Below are 24,851 nucleotides of genomic sequence, written 5' to 3'. Positions count from 1 at the left end.
GAATCTCAAATAGAATAAACAAAAAAGAACACTTTACCCAGGCACATAATCAAACTGATAAAACCTAAAAGTGAAAAGCCCTGCCAGTGTGGCTCAGTGTTTGAGCATTGATCTATGAACCAGGAGGTCACAGTTCAATTCCCGGTCAGGGCACATGCCTGGGTTGTGGGCTCGATCCCCATTGTGGGGCATGCAGGAGGCAGCCAATTGATGATTCTCTTTCATCACTGATATTTCTATCTCTCCTTACCTGAAATAAGAAATACATATTAAGAAAAAACTAAAGATGCAAAGAGAATATTCAAAGTAGCAAGAGCAAAACCAAATATCACATATAGGAATTTCAGGATATAATTGAGGCTGGCTTATAGAAATAATGACAGCCAGAAGACACTAAAATGAGATATTCAAAATGCTAGGAAGAGGGAACACCTGTCAACTAACAATTCTATACCCAGCAAAATTGTCTTTTGAAAAGGAAGGCACAATGAGGACATTTTTATATAAACAGATGGAAATAATGTATTACTAGCAGATCTTCTCTACAGAATATTCTTAGGAAAGTTATTCAGGCTAAAGTAAAAGATACCAGTGGTAATTGGAATCCACAGGAAGGAATGAGGAGCAAGATAAATGGAAATTTTGTGGAAATTACCACAAAAGCAAACTCAAAAGAGTTTAGCACAAAATCGAAGCCACCTTTTCCCTGCAATTTGCCAGTTCTCTAAAATTAGAACTTTTATTTTGGTTGCTTTGGGAAGTAAGGATAGAAATCAAAGACTATACAAGATGGGAACCTAGTAGGTGCCTATATAAAAATATGAGATGCTGAAGAGTCATATCTTAATAGTGAAGGTGAATCAAAAGCATATCAGCTCTATGGAATTACAGACAAGTATCAATCCTTTGGGACTTTAGGATATTTCAGGTCTTGAACTTGGTTATTCTGCTTTATACAGACATAACACTGTGCGCCTGGCAAAATCAAATCACTTATGGAGGAAGGTATCTTCACTGTAAAACTTATATTATTCTCACAAAATCTGTCAAGTGCAGTGTTCACTATATAACCAAACATAAATAAGCAAACAAGTAAATTATTATTTGTTCCATCAATAAGAACAAAAACAGCAAACAATAGAAACAGACTTCTGTTACTGGAATTTTCAGATGTAAACTGTAAAACAGCCATGTTGACTATATTTAACAATATAAAAGGCAGACTTGATCTCAAAAGGAAAAGGAAACTACATTTGGAAAAGATTCACAATAGAATTTTAAAAAAATATATAAAAATAAAAAATATTTATACATAACATATATATATGTGTGTGTGTGTGTGTGTGTGTGTGTGTGTGTGTTATAATTGAGTTCTTGCTGGTGTGGCTTAGTTGGTTGAGCATTGTCCAGTGCACCAAAAGGTCACCAGTTCCATTCCCAGTCAGGGCACTTGTCCAGGTTGTGGATTCAGTCACTGCTCAGGGTACCTATAGGAGGTAACCAATTGATGTTTCTCTTTCACATCAGCATTTCTCTTTCTTTCTCCCCTTTTCCCTTCCTCTCTCTAAAATCAATAAACAAATTTAAAAGTAATAATAATAAATTATAATTGAAATGTAAAATTCAGTGAGTGGTTTAATGGCAGAGTAGGTACAATTTGGACAAAGCATTAATGAACATAAGATACCTAAGCAAAAAAAAAAAATCTGTAATCTGACACAGAGACAAGAAGGTATATAGGAGAGAGTAAGGGACATAAATTATACTCTGAGAAGATCTAACGCATGTTTAACCAAACTTCTAGAAAGAAAAGAGAAGTAGAATGGAACATAGGCAATATGTAAAGAGATAATTGCGGACAATTTTATAAAACATGGAGAACAAAAATCTGCAGATTCAAAAAGTCCAGTGAATTCTAATGATATGAGGCCCAAGAAAGATAAATTAAAACAAATTCATAGCTAGACACAGTGACACTAGAAAAAAATAAAAAGCAAAGAGAAAATCTTAAAAACAACCAAAGAGAAATGACAGATCACCTTCAAAGGAACAGTAGTAATGGACGTTTGAAGAGAATGGAATGATAGTGTCAGTGTGACCATAGGTCAAAAACAGTTAACCTAAGATTTCATGTCAGGTGAAAATATCCTGATATGAAAGAATCAAGACAAAGATAAATATATTTTCTGACAAATAAAAACTGAGATATTTCACCTCTAGTGGTTTGGTTTCTTATTAAAAGAAATTTTACCTATAGAAGAAAGTGATCCCAGATAGATGGTCTAAATTCAAGAAGGGTTGGTAAAAACGTGATAAATATGTGGGTGACACTAAATTAATATTAACTGTATAAAACAACATTAATAATAATAACCTGTGGGATTAAAATTATAGAGTTAAATTATTTTAACAGCAGCTGGGGTAAAAGGGATCACTTCATAAAATTAAAAGGTTCAGTTCTTCATTTAATAAAATGACTTCAAAATAGTAAAGTGAAAATGAACTTCAAAGAAAAATTCATTATGGCTCTAGATATATAATAATCTATTAAACAGTATTGATTTTTTTGGCCTTTTTCTGTATTGGGCAATTGAAAACATTTTTAGAAAATATATTAGGAACAAATTTTATCTTATAAAAACAAAAATTATTTGGTACATTATTTTTAATGACTAAATAGAATTCTTGTCCCTAAATGTATAATTGTTTATTTAACCCAACCATCCTTAATTTTTAGACATTTAATTTTTCAATATTTTTCTATTATGAGCATCATTATATGGATACTTTTTTGGAGATACCTATGAGTATTCCTTTGAGATAAATTCTTATGGTATCAAAATATATACACATTTTTAAGGCCTTTGACAAGTGGCTTTTCAGAAATATATAATTTTCAATTCTGACAACAGTCTGCGAATGTGTACCCATTTCTCTATGTGTTCATTAGTGCTGCACCTTATCATTAAAATTATTTTATTTATTTGATGCAAAAATAATTTTATTTTAATTTGTATTTCCTTCATTACCAGTGAGAGTACATCTTTTTCATGGATTTTTAAATAATACAAAATGGTTGTGTTTATATTTATTTCTATGAGATATTTAGTTTACTGTTTAAATTTTTCTGTAAACTAAGTAATCAGATAACCAGATTTGATGGGAATTGTACTTTTATAAACTCAGTGAAATTTTGGGTAAATACTAATGTAAGGTTCACAGCGTCTGTGCAAGGGCTTTAGGTACTATGACTAAAAAGCCTTTTTCAGTGACTTCTAGGTTTGTAGCTACTCTGTAGAAATGCAGAAACCAAGCGACTAGTTTCTAGATAATAGGCCACAGCTGTGTGACTAATTTTTATAATCTTCCACATGTGTGAGCAGAGTCTTGCTACATCAGATGCACTTGGAACATGCTCTTCTGAAGTGACACCAAGCTGTCTGAAGTATCAGGGCTGTCTCCTTGTAGTCATCAAGGCTTTATCTTCTTAAACTCAGTCACTTTTTAAAAACTTTTACAGAATTTTAATTTTACCAGTATATCTACTATTTAGTTTGAATGTCATAATTTGGGACCAACATGCCCACAATAAAAATATTAGTGTGTTGGGGAGATTTTTTATGTTCTATTTTTTCTTTCTAGAAACCATTAAGTTTTATATGACAGAGGTGATTATGCAGCCATCTGAGAGAAATTTTCCCATCATACCAAGGTACAATAGCAACTTATATTTATTCTGTAATTTCAAATGTAGGAAAAGATAGGTACAATGGATTACTTGGGAATTCATTTTTATTTATACTTCTCTTTATTTGGAAAGGTTAGTTGGACCAAACCACACTTGTAAAAGACTTGAGGATTTATTTATGGTTTGCTTACATGATGTTATAGACAAATGTGCTCATATAAATCTAATTCAGATTTTTTGTTTCTTTCTATATGCCAGATATCCAAGGTCTTATAACCTAACCATCAATAAGTTTTTGAATAATTATTTTTGGGTATAATTTGATGTACTTAAAATTTGAGACATGGTTCAGTTTCCTAATGTTTTGTGTGTGTGTTTTTTTAAGTGGTACTTAGCCACTAAATCCATTAGTGTTTCTTTTCTTCGAATTGTTTTAGTTTGCAAACAAAAGTTAACTATAGTATATATGTCTTTATTTTAGTGCATTATTGATGTCTAATGATTTTGGCAATCTAAATATAACCCTAAACTTTATTCTCCTATAAATGCTTTCTTAGGTACCTAAGATCTGATACTTTAGCAGTGGTTCTCAACCTTCTGGCCCTTTAAATACAGTTCCTCATGTTGTGACCCAACCATAAAATTATTTTTGTTGCTACTTTATAACTGTAATGTTGCTACTGTTATGAATCGTAATGTAAATATCTGATATGCAGGATGGTCTTAGGCGACCCCTCTGAAAGGGTCATTCGACCGCCAAAGGGGTCGTGATCCACAGGTTGAGAACCACTGCTTTAGGGGATCCAAATGAAAATATTGTAGATAATGCTGCCTAATGTTTGGGAGGAAATGTTTTGCCTTTTTAAACTTAGTTATTCACTGTTTAATGTGCAGCACAAGTGGAACATTGACTTGTCTGACATACTTTGTTTTTGTTATGTTAATTCTCACCTGATGATATTTTTCCCATTGCTTTTCACAGGGAGGGAGAGGGAGACAGAGAAAGAGAGTGAAACATCAATGTGAGAGAGACACATCCACTGGCTGCCTCCCAAATGTGCCCCAACTAGGGGTAGGGGGCAGAATCCACAACAGAAGTATGCACCCTTGACCGGGAGTCAAACCGACGACCCTTCAGTGTGCAGGCTGACACTCTAACCACTGAGCCACCAGCCAGGGCTGACATACTGTTTTTTATTCAGTTAGGTTTGGGGTGGCAAATGTATTAAGGATTGGAGAATAGGATATAAGAAGACTAGAGCAAATACATTAAAATATATTAAAATCCACATTAGCACAGGTTGTGAGGGAAGGGGTGGCATATAGAAGAATCTGGCATGCACATGCCTCTGTCTTTTAGGTACCCTGTGGGTATTTTTGGCTCATCTTGCCATTTAGAGTTATTATGAGAGACACATTGTGAAAATTTATTTCTGTTCAAACAGGTCTCAGTTTGTACAGAGCACTGTCGCTCAGTGCCTAGTGGAACTCTCCTCTGCTAGAAGCACTTTTAGATTCAGTGTTCAAGGTCATGACAGCAAACCGTACATCTTGGTAAGAAATTATTTCACTCAGCTTTTTGTCACCCTAGTAACACAGGGTCTCAGTAATTCTTTAGTTTTTGTCATTCTTTTTTCTTAATTCTCAGGTCTAGAAAACAGTTGATTTAAAAAACAAAGAATTTTTAATGTCAGCTTCATTTGAATATCAGTTTAATTCACAAATAGAACTCCCTTAACTTAGTAACAAATGATCAAATGCTTCTATGTGCTAGATACTAGGGATATAGAAAGAAATACAACCTGATTCCTGCTCTGTAGAAGCTCATAACACAAAACAAAGTTTTCACTCAGGTTTTAATGGTTTTTCTTGGTCAGTATAACAGAATTCTGTTTCTTTTTTTTTTCTACTTGATACTCTTATGAATTTTTTTGTTTGTTTCGTGGTAAGAAAACTTAACGAGACCTACCCACTTCACAGATTTCTTTTAAGTATGTTTTTATTGATTTCAGAGAGATGCAGGGAGCGAGAGAGAGAGAAGAGAGAACCATGGATGAGAGAGAAACATCCATCAGCTGCCTCCTGCACATCCCCTACTGGGGATTGAGCCCGCAGCCCGGGCATGTGCCCTGACTGGTAATTCAATCAGCCACTCCTGGTGCATGGGATGACGCTCAAACAACTGAGCTACACCAGCTGGGACACTTCACAGATTTTTAACTGCACAATACAGTATTGTTAACTATAAGCACAATACTTATAGCAGGTCCTAATTTCTCCCTCCCCCAGCCCTTGGCAACTCCCATTCTACTCTCTACTTCTATGAGTTAGACTATTTTAGATTCCTCATATAAATGGGATCATGCATTTTTTTTCTTTTGTCCTTCTGTGTCTGGCTTGTTTCACTTAGCAAAATGTCCTCAAGTTCATCATCCATGTGGTCTCATATTATAAGATTTCCTTTCATTATATATATGTGCCACATTTTCTTTATCTATTCATTCATAGATGGACATTCAGATTGTTTCTACCTTTTGGTTTTGGTAAATAAAGCTGCAGTGAAGCTGGGGTCTCCTGTTTCTCAAGATGGGACAAACCCTAGGTATGATGTCCTTGTGGGATCAGGCTGAGCCAGACTCCAGCTGAGTTCACATCCTTGCCTGGCTCCTCCCTCCGCCTTATCCTGTTTACCTTACTCCCAGTCTCCTGAGAGTATTCCCTGATTGAATCACATGCGTTCAAATCCCCACTCTTCCACCAGCAGTGTTTGGGAATATCCATCCAAAGCCCTCTTCTGAACTGGCGGTATCCATCTTCTTCTATTTGCCAATCGGATAAGTGAAAAAGGGTGGCACACAAATTTTGCATTTCCTATTGCTAGTTATATTAACATTTTTATATGTTTATCACTTATTTCTTCTGTTAATGCTGTTCATATTCTTTGCCTGCATTTCCATTGGGCTGGATTTTTAGGAGTGCTATATATTATAGACAATAACTTTGTTATATGTGTATTAAATACTTCTTTCTAGCTAGTTGTCTTTTTCTTCTTTTTTTCAAACTTTATCATGTTGTTTACTCTACCAAGGTTATACTTTGAAAGACTAACCTTCCTTAAAAATTATATAGATGGTTCTCTTATATTTTTTCTGATATTTTTATAGGTTTGTTTTGTGTTTGTTTATTTGAGTGGTGATATGAGATAGGGGTAGGATGGTGATATCCTTATACTTGGACTTTTCTCTCCTTATCTTTAGCTATGGCTTTTAAACTCAGACAGTTTGGTGATTGAATCTTTGGCGAGTTCCAGAAGTGTCAAAAAGTTTCCCTTGTTGGAAGACATATCGAAGGCAGATTCCAGTTCTGCTCAGAATGCTGTCAAAGTCCTCTACCAGCCATGCATCAAAAGTAGGAATGAAAAGTAAGTTGTGCTCTTGTTTTCTCATTTCACATTATGTTTCCGTTTCTGTTGCCATGTTGGTGTTAAGAAATTAATGAATTAAATGCTACTGGACCACTTCCATACTTGAAGCTTCTTGGAGTCATACTCCTAAATGTTATCCTTTCAGAGTAGATTGAATTATTATAGATGATTCATGCTCATGTGCAGAAAGCTTGCTTCTACTGAAAACAATTGGTCTTTTCCTTATAATCTCAGCTGTCTCTACATATGGCTGCAGTACTAAATCAGACTCAACAACTATGAATATTTACTAGTACTGATAAGCAGTTTCCAGGCATTCGGGATACAAGAGCAAATAAAACACAGTCCCTGCCTCCTTGAGTTGTCATTCTAAGAGGGGGAAGGCAGATCATAAACAAAACAGGCAAAAATATCCAAGATTAATGTGGCCCTTACTATGAGACCAACTCTCATGTAAGGGCTTCTAGCTCATTTAAGTCTATCAGCACTCTGCGGGTAGATACTATTATCACCTCCATCTTCTACACTAATGAAAGAGAAAGATGCAAATTGACCGTAACTTCGCGACTCCCACCAGCCAATCAGGAGTGCGTATGAAAATTAACCCGACAAAGATGGTGGGTTAATTTGCATACACAGGCACTGAGCAGTGGGGGCGGGGCAGGGCCGCTCTGAGCCTCTGGGCAGCATGGGAAGGTGGAAAGGCGGCTCTGGGCCAGAGTGAAGGCAGAAAGGCAGCTCCGGGCCGTATGGAAGGCGGAAAGGTGGCTCCGGCCTGAGCGAAGGCGGTGCCGGCAGCCAGGGGAAGGAAGGCCCATTCTTGCATGAATCTTTGTGCATTAGGCCTCTAGTTTAGAGATAAGGATGCTAAGACACAGGTGTAAATAGCACAGCTAGTGAATATAAAGCTAGGTGAGGTAGTTGGGGAGTGGTAAAATGGGTGTGGGAAGGTTTTTCATTTTATATTGAAAAGGCAAGGACGGTTCCTCAGATTAAGATGATATTTAATTGGAAAACTTGAAGGAAGTTAGGGAGTGAGGCTTATTGGTGGGAAGGACATTCCCGGCAGAGGAAACAGAGTCTTCTTATTTGAACAGATTGGAAGTTATACTTGTCCTGTACTCTAAAATGGGTTCCATCAAATTTGTACCAGGAACAGAAAGGTCTCAGTCTTTTTCTGGGAAGTAAATAAGAAAATTTTAAAAATCATTGCTTGACTTTGAATTATGCAAGCAGTATAATCATAAAATATTCATACAGTAGAGACAAATATGAAGTCAAATATGGAAGTTCTCCATCCTTTCTCTTTCCAGAAGTAAAAAGTATGTTGTGTATTCGTCCTTTTCTTTTTTCCGTTATATTGTATTTTAACATAAGTTAAATGGTACATGTATATTTTTTTACACTTAAAAAAACACTGTGTCTTGGAGATTCTGTCTATGTCAGTGCTCAGCATTTTATGAAATGGATGTACTGTAAATATTTAATCATTTTTCTGTCGATAGATATTCGGGTTGTTACTTTTTTGCTGCTGTAGTTGGTACTGTCCTGTGTGTGTTGTACATTTGTTTTGTGATTATGTGTACTATTTTTGTAATAAGGATTTTTAAAAGTATAATTGCTGAGTCAAAGGGTGTGACATTTAAAATTTTGATAGATAATATCAAATTGTTTTGCAAAAAGATATTATGGATTTATATTCCCAACTGAAGTTTCTATAAATGCCCATTTTCCTGCACCCTCACTCAAACTGCCATTTAGATTTTTGCGCATCTGATGCCAGTCTAAATGAAATAGGTTCACTTGACTATCCTTGTGTTTTATTAATGCATGATCAGAGAATAAGGCTTATGTGTGTTTGATGCTTTGGGAACTTTGTTTAGCTCTGTGTGTGTGTGTGTGTGTGTGTGTGTGTGTGTGTGTGTGTGTGTGTGTTGTGTGTATTCTAATACATAGTAAACTTTTAAGTTGTTCATTGATTATATTCTTTATTCACTAGTGTGGATGTATGTCTGCCTTTATATATTTAGATTTATTTAGTCAAGTTTATTAAAACCTTTTTAAATCATCTTTTTTTTATTTATTTGAAATGTGAATTTTTCAGAAGAATGTGTTAAATCTCACTGTGAATATGGAAAAGTCATTTTCTTCTGGTTTTGATATCAGTTTTTGCATTATAGGGGTGGGCAGAAGTAGATTTGCAGCTGTACTTTAAAGCTCTGGGTATTAAGAAAAAGGAAGTGGGAGTAGATTCAGTTATGGTGGTGAACCTTGTATTCATTATTATGAAGAATCTTCGCACTGCCTTTCCTGAGGAGTGTTACAAGGATCATTACACCTGTCCCATTATTTCATTCATTCCTAACAAATCTCTGTGACATCAGAAATATAATGACTATTTAGGTTGTGTTCTCTTGTATTTGATTAGTGGACTCTTTATTTTTTAACTCCATATGTCTTGGGAATGAGTTGACATCCAATAAATGAGTTTGATTACTTTAGTTTGCCTGTTTCATATACTTTTGTTGTGCTTTTCCTCCAGCTACTGTGTGACTTGGTCCCCGCCCCCCCCACCCCCCAAGGTAGGAGGGGAATTTTGCCAAGTTGTGTAAGCATCCTGTGAGTTATTTACTTTTGTTTTCTGAGGACGATAGTTTCTTTCTTTTTGGGCATGACTGAAGAAGCCGTAGATTCCCTGGCATATTTTTGGTGCATGGGTTGGTGCATTAACTATTTTAGTCCAGTTGGCTAGAATTTTTCCTAGCGGAAGTATGGATTGCCAGATGGCAGTCTAAAAGAGGAAAACAGCAAATGTAACTAGGGTTTTATTTCCTTGAGCACTCACACAAAAAAGTGGCAGTAATATTTTTAGAATGTTCTTTCTTTCTAGCAATAGACACACATATCTCTTAACATTTTGAAATCTATTTTTTAATCTCTCCTTCCCTCACCTACAATTACCCTACAACTCACATTCTTTAGTTTGCATATCAGATTTAGATACTAAATATTACCTTTTTAGCTTTGGACTTAAAGTTAACTTTTGCAGTTTAATCTGCCAATTCATCAGTTTATCTGTGTCCTCATTCTCTAGTCTGGGGGTAATTTTCCCCTCAGGGGACATTGGCAGTGTCTGGAGACATTTTTGGTTGTTACAATTTGGGGGCGGGGACTACTGGCATCTAGTAGGTAGAGCCAGGGAAGCTCTTAAACATCTTACAATGCATTGGAGACCTCCTACAACAAAGGATTATCTAGCCCCAAATGCTAATGATGCCAAAAGTGGAGATACCCTAATCTAGATTATCTCCTAAAATCCAGCTGAGTTTATTTTATCCCTCTGGGTGTCATAGCTCAACATTTTCTTGAAATTGTATTTAGGCCTGCAAAGAAGAGAAATTTTACTGTGGCATGAGCCAAAATCTCTATAATCTTACATATTAACTTTGTTAGAAAATGTAATATAAATGTTTATTATTACACTTTTCTCTTTTTCTGTTAGGGAAACATGAAGAATAGATTTATTTTTATTAAATGATGAATTTTATAGGTATCAAGTCCTTTGTTCTCATATTTTTAAGAGAAAAGAACTAGGGGAATGTAATCAGTAAGTGTAAAGTATTGTTGTTATTGCTGTTTTTTAAGCTAAATTGAATTCTCTTCATTGTATAAGTTACACAAGTCCTAGTAGTGCTATTTGTTCTTCCCACCTTTTTCAAGAGATACCCAATTTAAGAATTCAGAGAATTTGAACTTAGAAGACCTATTCTATGTTCTTATATTAATAGCATTTTCTTGCAAAATATATTGAGGGAGGAAATGTTAAAGGTATGTCATATTCACCCCTAGTTGTAGTAGAATTTAGAGATTATATTTTATAAACTAACTAGGTTTCTCTCTGTTGGCTATATATAGGTAATTATTGCTTCTAAAACAGAAGTGTTATTTTTGCCCTAAGACAGTCATCATTATTGCTTTTTCTAATGAAATAAAAACAAATATAAGCCACATCCATACGCATTTCATATGTATAAAATAGTATTAGTGGTTGTTTTTATTTGTGAAGTTGTATTTCTTATCTTTTTATTTTTTTTATTTCAGCAAGAAATTGAAATTCTGTGTATTCATTGGGATAAAAACCACATAACATAAAATTTACCATCTTAACCGTTTTTTTTAAGTCTATAGTTTGATAATGTCAAGTATATTCACAGTAGAGGCCCAATGCATGTGCACTCGGCGGGGAGAGGGGAGGGTCCCTCAGCCCGGCCTGTACCCTCTCGCAGTCCGGAGCAAGCAGGGAGTGGGCCTAAGCTGTCAGTCGGACATCCTTAGTGCTGCTGTGGAGGCGGGAGAGGCTCCTGCCATCGTCAGCCATGAGCCCGGCTTCTTGGGGCCCTGCCCCCCGCCGGTCGTGATCGGGGCCCCAAAGCTGGGCTCACGGCTTCTGGCTGAGCATGAGCAGCACTCCCCCTATGGGAGGACACTGACCACCAGGGGGCAGCTCCTGCATTGAGCGTCTGCCCCTTGGTGGTCAGTGTGCGTCATAGTGACCAGTCATTCCACAGTTCGGTCGATTTGCATATTGGCCTTTTATTGTATAGGATTGTTGTAAAATATACCTCCAGAACTATTTCATCCTGCAAATTTGAAACTCTACACTCATTAAACACAACTCTTCTCTTCCTACTTTCCCCAATCCCTCTTATTTTTTGTTTTTATAAATTTGACTGTATTAGTCTGCTAGGGCTGCCATAACATAATACCACAGACTGGATGGCTTAAAAATTAACAGAGATTTATTTTCTCAGAGTTCTAGAGGCTGGAAGACCAAGATCAAAGTGTGTCAGGATTGGTCTCTGCTAAGGCCTCTCTTCCTGACAAATATCTTCTTGCTGTGACCTCACATGATCTCTCTTTGCTTATGGAGAGAAAGAGAGAGATCTCTTGTGTCTCTCTTCTGATAAGATAAGTAGTCTTATCAGATTAAGGTTTCATTCTTATTTAACTTAAGTACTTTGTTAAGGGCCCTGTCTTTCAAATACAGTCACATTGGGTTAGAACCCTACCTCTACTTATATTTAACATGAATTTTGGAGGGACATAATGCAATTTATAGCATTGACTGTTTTAAAATATGTTTTTATTAGTTTTTAGGGAGAGGAAGAGAGAGAGAGAAACATCGATGAGAGAGAAACTTTGTTCGGCTGCCTCCTGCATCCCCCTACTGGGGATGGAGTTCAAAACCTGGGCATGTGCTCTGACTGAGAATTGAACTGGTGACTTCTTGGTACATGGTCTGATGCTCAACCAACTGAGCTATGTCGGCTGGGCTAATATTGACTGTTTTAGATATTTCATATAAGTGCAATCATATAGTATTTGTCTTTTCATGACTGGTTTATTTTGCTTAGCATATGTCCTGAAGGTTCATCCGTGTTGTAGCATGTAATTGCCTTTCTTTTTAAAGATGAAACTATATATACTAGTGTGTGTGTGTGTGTGTGTGTGTGTGTGTGTGTATGCCATTTTTTGTTTATCCATTCATTCCTCAATGGACATTTGGGTTGCTTCCATCTTTTGTGTCTTATGAATAGTGCTGCTGTGAACTTGGGGTGTACAAATATATTTTTGAAACCTTGCTTTCAGTGCTTTTGGGTATATACCCAGAAATGAGATAGCTGGGTTATAATGGTAGTTCTATTTTTAATTATTTGAGGCATCATCATTCTGTTTTCCATGGTGCATCGTTTTATAATCCTACCAACAGTGCACAAGGGTTCTAATTTTTTCATGTTCTAGACAACACTTGTTATTTTCTGTGTTGTTGTTTTTATAGTAGCCATTTTATTAGGTGTGAGGTGGTATTTCATTGTGGTTTTAGTTTGCATTTCTCTGATAATTAGTGGTACTGAGCATCTTTTCATATACTTGTTGGCCATTTGTGTATCTTCTTTGGAGAAATGTCTGTTCAAGTTCTTTGCCCATTTTTAAATTGGGTTATTTGACTTTTTATTGTTGAATTGTAGGAGTTCTTTATATATTCTGATATTAATCCTTTATTAAACATATGACCTGCAAATTTTTTTTTCCATTCCATAGGCTGCCTTTGCACTGTTCATTGTCTTTTGGCACACACAAATTTTTAAGTTTGATGTAGTTACACTTGTCTATTTTTACTTTTGTTGCCTGTGTTTTTGGTGTCTTATCCAAGAAATCATTGCCACTCTGCTTAATTTTGATGTTCTGTATCTGATGGGGCAGAGATTATCATTGCCTAAAATACTTTGGAAATAAAATTAGGTGATTTTGAGGAGATTTAGAGTAATCTGTTCTTTTGATTGGTTAAAAACATAAACAAAATGTTAATTTATGCTAATTGTACATCCAGCAGAATATCCAAGACTTGTTGTTTTTTTATAATTGCATAATCTGCTAAAACGCTTCATGTTAATTTATTTGGATATGTGCTAATATGTTGCTAGAATGAATGAATGAGTGTCACCAACCCCTAAAGAATGCTTTCAATGCTTTTGATGATTTTTTAAATCATCTCCTTTAAGTGTCTTCTACTTCCTCACATAGGAGTCACAGGGAGGCATGGTCAGTGCACTCTAATTAGGGACATTGACTTTGCAGAGTACAATAAATTTAAATTTCAGTATAAATGTCCAAATCTCACATTAGTGAGGAACTGAGGAACAATAAGAAAAGTAAGTAGAGTTAGTTAGTTGGTGATAGAGCCAGAATTAGAGCTAGGTTGTTGTGATTACGAATTCAGTGTTTTTTGATTATATCATGTAGTGCCTCACAATAAAATTTTAGGAGATCTGAAAATTTCTCTATAAATGTATATTTTTCCTCAAGAGCAATTTCCCTAGAGTCTAGAATGTCAGCATTTTGATTACTCTCCAAAATATCCTGCTTACATATACTACATTCAGTGAATATTTATGCATCTTAATATGTAGCATCAGTAGCAGAAATTTCTAATTTATAGTGTGTTTATATCCAATCTGATAGATCAGAATTTAAGGATACAAATATGATTTTTTCCCCCAGAAGTCCATTGCCTTAGCTTTTTAGAATAGGAACCCACTGAAAGGAAATTAATCTAAAAATACAGGAAAGTAATCAGATACCTCTGGGAAAATATAAATAATGCTTCCTTGGAAAGCACTTTTCACACATTTGTCTGCTAGTACCACATTAGCACCAAGACACATTCATCTAGAGACCAATTCTCATTATTAAGCAAATTGAGTACACACTGCTTTGGTTAGTAATTGGTAAAAAATCCTCTGAGTGGACTGTGTTAGTGCAGTAGCCTAAATTCAATACGTTTTATTTGGAATTTCTATATCATCCATTAATTAATTTGTAATCATTAAAGAAGATACAGGAAATAAGGCCATAACATAAAATAAAAGTGAGCATTTCCTGTAGTCAAAGCAGATTTTCTGTGATTACTTATTGGGGGTTGGGGAAGGGATCTGGTTTCATTCTGATGAAAGAATGTGAGACAAGTATAGTCATGACCTGTGAGGGCAAGAAGGGGAGAAGACAGGGATTGGATGAAAGAAGAAAGGGGGATCTATATATGAAATTGTTTCTTCAATTTTCTGTGTTTACAATTCAGACCTGAATTAGTTGTCTTAACCTTTCACATCCTCTTTTTCATTACTTCCTACTATATTTGGTATTGTATATGATTCCAAACAGGAGAACAAAGATTTCTGCCATAAAGAACTTAAAGTTAAGACAACATGGTAAATACACAAAAATGCATTCTTTCAAAAGAGCAAAATTTACACACATGCTAAGGAACAGATTTACATGGAAAACAGTATTCTTTAGCTGAACTGAAGAAAATAGAAAAAAGGTAAGATGTGCTCTTTTCCATCCACACCCCAGTAAAAGCTGAAAAAGGCTGGGGAAGGAAACTGTGCATGTTTTCAGATAGTGGGTTCCAGGGAGCTCCATCCAGTAGGCTACTGCTGATGGAGTGGCCTATGGCTCAGAGAGGGGCTAGAGTGGGAGGTGGGGGGCAATCTTCTACCTATGGAGATGCTGCATTCATCTGCTTAGCATATTAGGTCTCCTCAAAAGCTTTTGGTTGGAAAATGGGTTCCACAGCTGATTTAAAAAAATGTTTGAAAACCACCATTCTCCCTGCAAAGCATTTCACAAGGCTGTGCTTAAATTCACTGGGTCATAGCAAAGTTACTACTTGCAAAATTGACCACATTGCCATAGTGCATAGTGTTTGAATGGTCTTCCTTTCATTGAGCTGAAATTGGCCTCCCAGAAACTCTCATTCAGAGCTACCAAAATTAAGCTGCTGATCCTTGAACATGAGAGCTCTTCAAATATTCAAATAATCTGACACTCCTAGATTTTCTCTTTTCAAAGCTAAAGATTCTCAAATGGATCCCTTTCCTTGCGCAGTCTCTTTTTATACTCGGTTCCTTTTCCTCTTACCATCTTGATTACCCATAGGATGTTGTGCCAACAACCTGTCAGCTTTGCATAGATAGGGTGAATTGGAGAGAAGCTAGAGCTAGGGATTCCTCCTACAAGGCTGTTTAAGATAATTTTGATGTAATGGGAAGAAGGTGTTTTCAGTGGTACTACACAAGAGAGAATGGATTTCAAGAATCCATTGAATTTGTACATTAGACAAAAGTTTTCAACCTGAGGTATTGCAGGTATTCCTTTATTCTTTCAATAAACACTTGTTACCGTAAATTCGCAATACTGTGCTAGGTGTCAGGAACACAATATTGAGCAAAAGAGATCTGATGGCTTGCATTATTAGGCCTTATTAGAGTCTGGTGGGAAGGATAAAAAGTGTAAAATTGCAAAGTGATCAGTGCTAGGACAAAGATACGTGGTGCTATGAGAGCAAATCATAGGAAGAGGCCAGCCAGGTCAGGATAGGATTCCAGGAAGAATTGATGCTTGACTGATGTCTGAAGGATGAGAATGCATTAACTGTGTGAAGAGTCCCTAGGCAGGAGGAAAAACAATACAAAGGACCTAAGGTGGGAGAGAACACAGAGAGAGTAAAAGGGATGGAAAGAAGGCCAACGTAGCTATTGGAGAGAGTGAGAAACAGAAATCGGTTAGGGAGGAGCCAGGCCAACTCAGGATCCTGAAGGACATTTTAAAGAATTTTGTTTTTGTATTTATCCTAAGAACAATAAGGATCTATTACATGTTTTATTTAGAGAGAAGGATGAGATGGTTTAACTTATGCTTCAGGAAGATTACTCAGGCAGCCATTTAGAAAACAGATGGATACAGTAGATCAGATAGGAAGCTATTGCAGAAGCCCAAGAGAAATTATTATAGTGGGTGATGGTAGCTGAGATATATTTGAGAGGTACTTAGTAAATAACATTGCAGTGTTTGGTAATTGATGTATTTTTGGAATGAACCACTATTTACTGGAATAAATAATATTTAGGAAGATCAAGTTTTGAGAGAAGATCACGAGTTTCAGTTTTATACATGTTGAGTTTGAGGTACGTCTGAGTCATAGGAGAGTAACAAACAGAAAGTTAATATATAGACTTGGAGTTCAGATGAGAGATTTGGACTGGATTTGTGAATTTGTGAGTCATCTGGTCATATTGGTCATAATTAAAACCAAGGGCATGGGTGAGATGTACTATAGTAATTGCATTTTCTGAATAAAAGGTCTCTGGGCTGAAATAAGTTTTATATAGACACTATAGACTGCCATTCCTACTCTTCTTTTCCTGCGGGTGATATTTTTGGTTTTTGTGCATCTATGTACTCTTCTCTTTTGTAAGCTTGATATGAGCCCCCTCCTCTTTAAAACCTTTACAGATTATTGTGGTTTTAATAATCTAATAATAACAACTATTACTGAACTTTTAATATGCATCAGACATGTTAAATTTTTAAAAATATATATCATTGAATGCTCATAATGTCTCTGTGGGGAGGTGAATGCTCATGACATCTCTGTGGGACAGTGCTCTGGTTACCATCTTGACAGAAACTAAAGTCACTTACCCAATGAGGCACAGCTGAGATGTCACAGACTTAGGATTCAAAAACATGTCTGTCTTGAAAACCCTTGGTTATGTCTGCCACATGTGTTTTGTGTCAGTATTTGCAGAGTAGCATCTAAAACAGCGGTTCTCAACCTGTGGGTCGCGACCCCTTTGGGGGTCGAACGACCCTTTCACAGGGGTCGTCTAAGACCATCGGAAAACACATATATAATTACATATTGTTTTTGTGGTTAATCACTATGCTTTAATTATGTTCAATTTGTAACAATGAAATTCGGGGTCACCACAACATGAGGAACTGTATTAAAGGGTCGCGGCATTAGGAAGGTTGAGAACCACTGATCTAAAACAACTGCCTGTGAAGCAAACATAATGGTGGGAAAAAATTTTTTTTAAAATATGGAAGTGATTTATTTACCAAGTACTCCTTTTGGACTCTTCAGACTTATACCATCAAACCTTCCAACAAGCTCCCAAGCAGGAATAACTAATCCACTCTTTTTTATCTACCTAATGAAACCTAAACTTGGCAACTACTTCTAAACCTAATTTCATTATCTACTCTTTTTTCCTCCTGCTGATTGCAAACACCAGTCTAATGGACCCCCCTCGAGCCCATCTTAGTTTATTTCCATATCAACCATGTACCCATGACTAGCTTCAAACCATCTTAACCCTTTTGGGGCTGACCTCTTCCCCTCTCTTTTCCACAGTTACCTCACATGCTGGGATCCTTTCCAAATACTTAAGTTTCTTAGCATTCTCCACGTTGCATTCTCACTTGGGGATCCTACTTGATTTAGTCTCTTAGGCTTCTTTGGACCTACTTCTGGTATCTGCTTGTACCCTCACTCGACCCTTTTCCCAGTGCGGTAACTGACGTAGTCATTGTAAACCCTCCAGGTCCACTTTGGCTCACCAACCACTTTTTACCTCTTTGATAAAATCATTTGGTCTGTATTTAAAAACAACTGCAACAAAAATAGAACTTTAGGGTAGGAGATTGTTCAGAAATGCCTTGTTCTTAGCCAAATTCTTACATAAATAGTTCTTAAGATGCTTATAGAATAGATTTAAATTAAGGTTTACATATAACTCAGCAAAAGTATTCCAGAAAAAAAGAGAGAACCTAGAACAAAAAGTGAGCATGCAGTCTTTTCATTGAAATGGTTGGTCTTGGGACTTGGTGATACAGTTGTAGAAATGTACGTATGTCTTAAATTTAATAATCTTACCTGGCATGAGACTTCAGCACACTGAATTAAGGAGTGATTCCCCCATCTGTAGCGGGGGATGATTATTAGGACATTTGATATTGAGAGGACCTGAAACATTTGAGGGCACTTAGAAGTTGTAGGAGGACATTTGACATGTTATACTGGGAAGAGTATGGGATTGGAGTCAGACATGCAATCTAGTCCCAGATTTTCCACTGACATTGACTAGCTATGTTGCCAAGCCAAGGGACAGACTCCTCTCTGGCCCTTAATTTCCTCATGTTGGGGATAGGTATGCTTAACGTTCTGTAATTCTGGAACTTTGGGACACTTATAAGCATTTTAAAAAGGTGATCTCAAGCTCTCTTATTGTGTTTAGTTTGTCTTATAAACTGAAGGCTTAGTTTTCTTTTTCTAGGAGTATTTAATAAATGCATTGCTTAGCCTCAGATTCAGTTCCACAGACATTCACTTAGGCTTCCTGTGTGTAAAGTCTGCTTAGAGATATAGAAGATAAAAATATAAATAAGACAGAATTTTTACTTCCAGAGTCACAATGATTAGTCATGGGAACTGATAAATTACATAAAAACTCTAGAACAGTGGTTCTCAACCTTCCTAATGCCGCGACCCTTTAATACAGTTCCTCATGTTGTGGTGACCCCAACCTTAAAATTATTTTCGTTGCTACTTCATAACTGTAATTTTGCTACTGTTATGAATCGTAATGTAAATATCTGATATGCAGGATGTATTTGCACTGTTACAAATTGAACATAATTAAAGCATAGTGATTAATCACAAAAACAATATGTAATTATCTTTGTGTTTTCCGATGGTCTTAGGCGACCCCTGTGAAAGGGTCGTTCGACCCCCAAAGGGGTTGTGACCCACAGGTTGAGAACCACTGCTCTAGAAGGTATATGCTATGTCCTATGATAGACAAACAGGGGGCTTTCGATTAATTCTAATTAAGGAAAATTTCATACAGAGGGTAGAATTATGTAAAGACTAGAGGCCCGGTGCATGAATTCATGCATGGGTGGAATCCAAAGAGGGGTGGGGGAGGCCGGGACGTGATTATCCTTCCAGGTGGGGAGTGGGGGAATGGGATGCCCTTGAGTGCCCGAGGCTGACTTCCAAGAGGCATGCGGTGCTGGTCCGTCAGTGTCTAGCCCGTTCTCTGGAGATTGGACCTGCAGGACTACTGAGGGAGTGACTGGTTGCTGCCGGGCTGGTGGGCCGCCAGGACGGGTCAGTCAGCTGAGCGGCACTCCCATTGTGAGAGCGCACTGTCCACCAGGGGGCAGTTCCTGCATTGAGCATCTGCCCCCTGGTGGTCAGTGCACGCCACAGTGACTGGTCGACCAGTTGTTCTGATCTTTCAGTCGCTTAGGCTTTTATATATATAGATAATGGGAGCAGGAGGCTGAAGAGGAGACAGCCTGAGCAAAAGCTAGAAATTGCAGGATGTATTTCCTAAAATATATTTCAAAAGATATTAATAGGATTTTCTTTTTTTGTGGGAGAAAAAAGATGCCATAGTGAATTAATACAAATTAGATTGTTACTGTGCAATTTTGTTTCTTACTATTGTTATTTTTATATCAAACAAATTTATGAAGCATTGGGCTCAATGAAACTGTGTATAGGTATTTTACCGCTATACTGCTCAGCACCTTAATATTCTAAAGGTCACTGTGAATTGCTAAGAGGAACATGTAGTGCTTAGCACTTTATGAATCTTATATGATCACAGAACCCCTTTTCATGGGAACACTAGGTCCAAAGATGTAATTTTGAGAAATTGCATCAGAAAATCATATATATCAGTGAGTGGAGTGAATATAGCAAGAGAAATCTTCTGATATTAATTGAACCAAAGTTGGAAAATAATAGTTTCAGAAAGAAAGAGATTGGAATATGTATATTCACACACACAGAAGCCATCTTCGATGTCAGCCGGTAGGTGTCAGTGTATGCCAAGAATAGCTTGGTTACATCCATTTAGGAATAGGTTAAAGGAGGGTCATCAAATGTTGATAATTGTTGAGAGTGCCTGTACATTGAAAGAAGGGAATTCATAAGAGAATTTATATTTATTTACAATTGTAAGGTTAATATGTTTTAAACCACTTAAATAATGAATTGTGTTTTGCTAACACATCACACACACACAAGAACCCTGCCCATTTGTATACACAGATAAGATGAAAGGTTCGTTCATTCATTCATTCATTCATTCATGCTTCAACTAATAGACGGTGTGTCAGGTGATAGGTATACATTAGTGAATAAAACCTCTAAAACCCTTGTTCTTGTAGAACATATAGTCTAGGAATGGGACTAATATATATCTAGTATTATACGTTTTAAAGAACATTACCACTTCCCTGGTGAATACATGAAAAATACCCAAAAGGCAAAGTTAATTCTTAGTAAAGGCCTCAGAGACAGGCGAACTACAGATCCCATTTCTTTACCTCAGAGACGTGACCTATAAATGTTGGAGGACTTACGTGACATTTTGGAATATTTATATCCCATCTGTGCATGTTTGCTCTGAAATCTATTGGAACAAAAGAAAATGTATTTTAAAAAATTTAGCTCACAACTGTTTTTATAATGAAGATCTTATTTTTTTATTGATGCACTTTAGTCTTTTGCAGATGACACTAATTAATGCTAATGTGACATGTACCTCTAATTTTCTCTAAGACCATATTGATTATGCCTAGCAGCTCTCCCTCCTGAGGCTGTGTGCTTAGCGGGTTCATAGATAATCAGAGCTTTGGTGAAAACCTTGAGGGAAAATTCCAAAAGTTGGGGATTCAGGAAATGCTAAGGGGAAGGAAGTTTTTTTCCAACCAGTTTGTAAGGTTAATCTTAATTGGTTAGGATTGCTATGTTTTAATTCTTTTTGATTTTTTTATTTTCAAAATTATAAATATTTCTTAACCACAAATTTTTATTTTCTTACATAACATCTTCCTTCACCAAAATTTGGGGGGGAGAGGGGCGGGGAATTTACTTGTAAGCTATGGGAGCATAGCTCAGGAATCATCAGCCATTCTTCATTTGCTAGTTTAATTCATGTGTGCAAGTTAAATAACTAAATATTCTATTTAGGTCCTTCTAAAAAAATGGTCTGCTACCAAAATTCACAGATTATGAAAAACTCCCTGATCCCTGCCTAATTCCGTGTATTAATGAGTCAGTGCAGGTATTTATTTATTAAACATGGTGCTATGAACAATTAGGTATTCCAGAAAGATTAAATAAATATAATCCCACCTTCTTTGTATCATTGGGTTTTTGAAGGTATATAATCATTTTAAAGTATGTCAACAAATTCTTTATTCCTCCCTTTAAAAAGTAGAGTTTAATTCCTCTCTCTCTTGGTGTGATCTGGACTTAATAAATAGAACTAAGTGGATGTGGCAGAGTGTGAATTCTGGGAGTAGGCCATAAAAGGCACAGTGGATTCCTCCTTGCTCTGGGAGGAGGGGAGGATCTAGCTGCCAGAATAAGGACAGTGGGGACCCAGTCTCAGTGTCTGTAGGCACTGAGATGACTGTAGGCCCTACTCTCATCTCGACTGCAATCTCAGGAGAAACTCTGAACCAGAGCCAATCCAGATAAATTGTTACTTTAAGCTGCCAGGTTTGGGGGTACTTGTTATGCAGCAGTAGATAACTCAAGAGATTAGACAGAAACAAACCTGGAGTCCTTGGACATATTGTCCTCACTTCTAGCAAATTTCAGGGTGTATCTGAACCCCATGAAATTGGGTTAAAATGCATATGTATGGGTGTTTTTCTTGGCAAGTATTTAAAGCTCTCATCGGTTTCTAAAAGGAGTCCCTAATCTCTGTAAGGCTACAAATCTGTGTTTTATTCCGAGGGAATAGAGCAGGGGGGCCCAAAAATAGATAGAAAGGTTTCATTGTGGAGGACATCTCTTATGTATAAGCCATTGATGTGTACTTCCTGATGAAGACTGGAGTTGAATCAGGGCTTAAAAAGTGAAAATAACTTACATAGCCATATGGGACAGTTTTCTTTCAAAGTGTGCTTGATTGCAAATAAAATTTTATTAGAAACACAGTCATGCCCATTTGTATACATGTCGTCATCTATGAATGCTTTTGCCATACAACAGCAGAGTTGAGTAGTTGTGACAAATGTCCCACATGTCTCAAATATTTACTATCTGGCCCTTTATTAAGAGGTTTTCTAACCTTACTTTTTTATACTGAGATGAGGTTGGCATTCTTTTGGCATAAAAGCATAGCTGAAATACATCTGTCTAAATGATAAGTGAATGTATTACAAGTCATGTAGCAAACTGTCCTACAGGTAATACATTAACATTTACTCTCTAAGCCCTGTAGAAGTAATTGCTCTCCTGGTCTAAGGAAGAAGTTGCTACCTGGACAGCTTCCTGGAGAAGTGAGATTTATAGAACAGAGGGCAGGGGTTAATGATGCTGGATCAGAGGTGAATACCCCAGGGACCATGTACTGCTGATGACAATGGCTCCTCAGCCATAAGGGGCATAGTAGGAGAGGCCTGCTGTAATTTATTACTATAAAGGAGCTCTTGCCTTCTCTGTATTTGCCTAGAAGACTTGACATTTTTTCTTTTACCCAAAATCATCTATAAAGGATGCATATGTCATTTTGAAATTAGGTGCTTGAGGGCTGGATTCTAGTCTATTTTCTTGCTAATTCCATTTTGTAGAGTGTTGTAAACTCTCTTGTCACTAACAGTTACTGATTGATTCTTCCACGTATGGTGGCAGTCACTTTAGTATTGGGCTTAGTTCTGGGACTTCAGGTATGATTTTATTTTCCTGCAATTAATCTCCTGACAACACCTGGTTTTGCTTTGTAATTTTGGTTTCAACGTATTATGTGTTTATCCTTTAATATCTAAGACATTTCTCAAGCTTTAATAATATCTAGTTTAGAAAAAGTCTAGAAAGGAAATGGCATGTAGTTGATCAGTCAGTGTTCCGCTAATCTCTGCTGACTGTGACTGCCCAGGTGTTCTACCACAAGCCTGATATCGATATACATTCATATAGACCTTATGTGAACACTGGTGAATGTCCTCAGCAGGGAAAGGCAATCATCTTATTTGTGCATCTCTGTTCAAAGCTCAGAACACTGTTGTCTGAGAGAACACGGTCCCTGTTGCATCTGCACACTCTCCAGCTCCACCTCCAATTACAGCATCAGCTGACATCAGTAACAATAAGGCTCGTGATTGGAGGAAGCCTGTTTGACAAGGTCTGGGCAGCTAGACACCTGTGAAGCTCCCTCCTCAGCTGACTTCCATGTATAAGACGCCCCTCGATTTTCAGCCTAACAATTTTATGAAAAAAGTAGAGGCCTGATGCACGAAATTCATGCAAAAGTAGGCCTTCCTTTCCCCTGCTGACAGAATACTAAGGGTTCAGTGTAGGAAAAAGCAAATATTTTTTTTCTAGAAAAATACTTTCGTAATTGAATTACAACTCCAAAAAAAAGAGTGACTATCCTTCATCTTTATAGGATTTAGTCTCATCATACTCCTGGATCATTCCATTGTCACATGCTATGCATTCGGAAAGCAAAGAACATTAACATTCATATTACCTGTGACTTGGACTTCTCTCATTTATAAATTAAATACTTAAAAGAGCAGAGATTATCTACATATGAATGATCTCAGTAATTAAAACCTGCCTTTCATGTTTTTCTTTACATATTATCTCATTTGCTATTCGTTGAAGCTGAAGGGTAAATATGATTACCCCCATTTTACAGCTGTAAGACCGAGGTTCAAAAGGGTAATGAAAAACCTTTGGGAGTCAAAGGAACTAGATTGGAGTCCTGGTTCTTCTGTAAGACCATGTCATTTAACCTTTTGAACTTCAGTTTGTTTGTCTGCAAAATGAACATCATGAAACCCCATTTTACAATGTTATTATAAAGACTAAGTGAAGTGATAATATGTGAACGATAGCATATAAGATATTACGCCAATTTTCATTCTGCACAAATGATGAACATCATGGTAGGGCTATTTTACTACATGGTCCCTAAGTTGAAAAACTAGAATGCTAAGAAGACTCATCTATATAACATGAGGAAAGGGAATGTTTAGGAGGTGGGGAATGTTTAGCTTAGAGACAGGTCAGAAGGAGTTAGATGTTGTCATATATTTTCTGAAGGCCTCAGGTTCTGAAGGGTAGATTTCAATCCATTTAAAGAACTTCTTTGTGATGAGTCTCCGTGTTACTGGAGTTTTTCAAGCAAAGACCATACAGCCCCACGTTAGGAATATTGAAGAGGGGCTTCCTTCCTCTCAGATCGGTTTCTAACCTGGGGTTCTATTATGAAACCTAACAAATTCTTAAAGTTGGGTAAAGATTCCTGGTCACAGATTTTAAGGTCTGAGAAACACTAATGATGATAGCCTTGTGATGGG

At 36.8% G+C, this 24,851-nt stretch overlaps 1 protein-coding gene across 3 annotated transcripts in view; it reads left to right on the top strand.

Annotated features, from left to right (window-relative positions):
• Positions 1 to 24,851, top strand: part of UBE3D (ubiquitin protein ligase E3D) — a 141,111-nt gene that overhangs the window by 34,928 nt on the left and 81,332 nt on the right. For all 3 annotated transcript variants that reach the window (XM_005869933.2, XM_014542651.1, XM_014542650.1), the window contains exons 6-8: positions 3,643 to 3,712; positions 5,134 to 5,242; positions 6,946 to 7,109. In XM_005869933.2, the coding sequence (XP_005869995.2) occupies positions 3,643 to 3,712; positions 5,134 to 5,242; positions 6,946 to 7,109 (343 nt within the window). The remainder of the gene's footprint in view (positions 1 to 3,642; positions 3,713 to 5,133; positions 5,243 to 6,945; positions 7,110 to 24,851) is intronic.

Source organism: Myotis brandtii, unplaced genomic scaffold (assembly GCF_000412655.1).
Source record: "Myotis brandtii unplaced genomic scaffold, ASM41265v1 scaffold31, whole genome shotgun sequence".
In the NCBI taxonomy this organism is placed as follows: Eukaryota; Metazoa; Chordata; class Mammalia; order Chiroptera; family Vespertilionidae; genus Myotis; species Myotis brandtii.
This window is presented reverse-complemented; position numbering and strand designations above follow the sequence as displayed.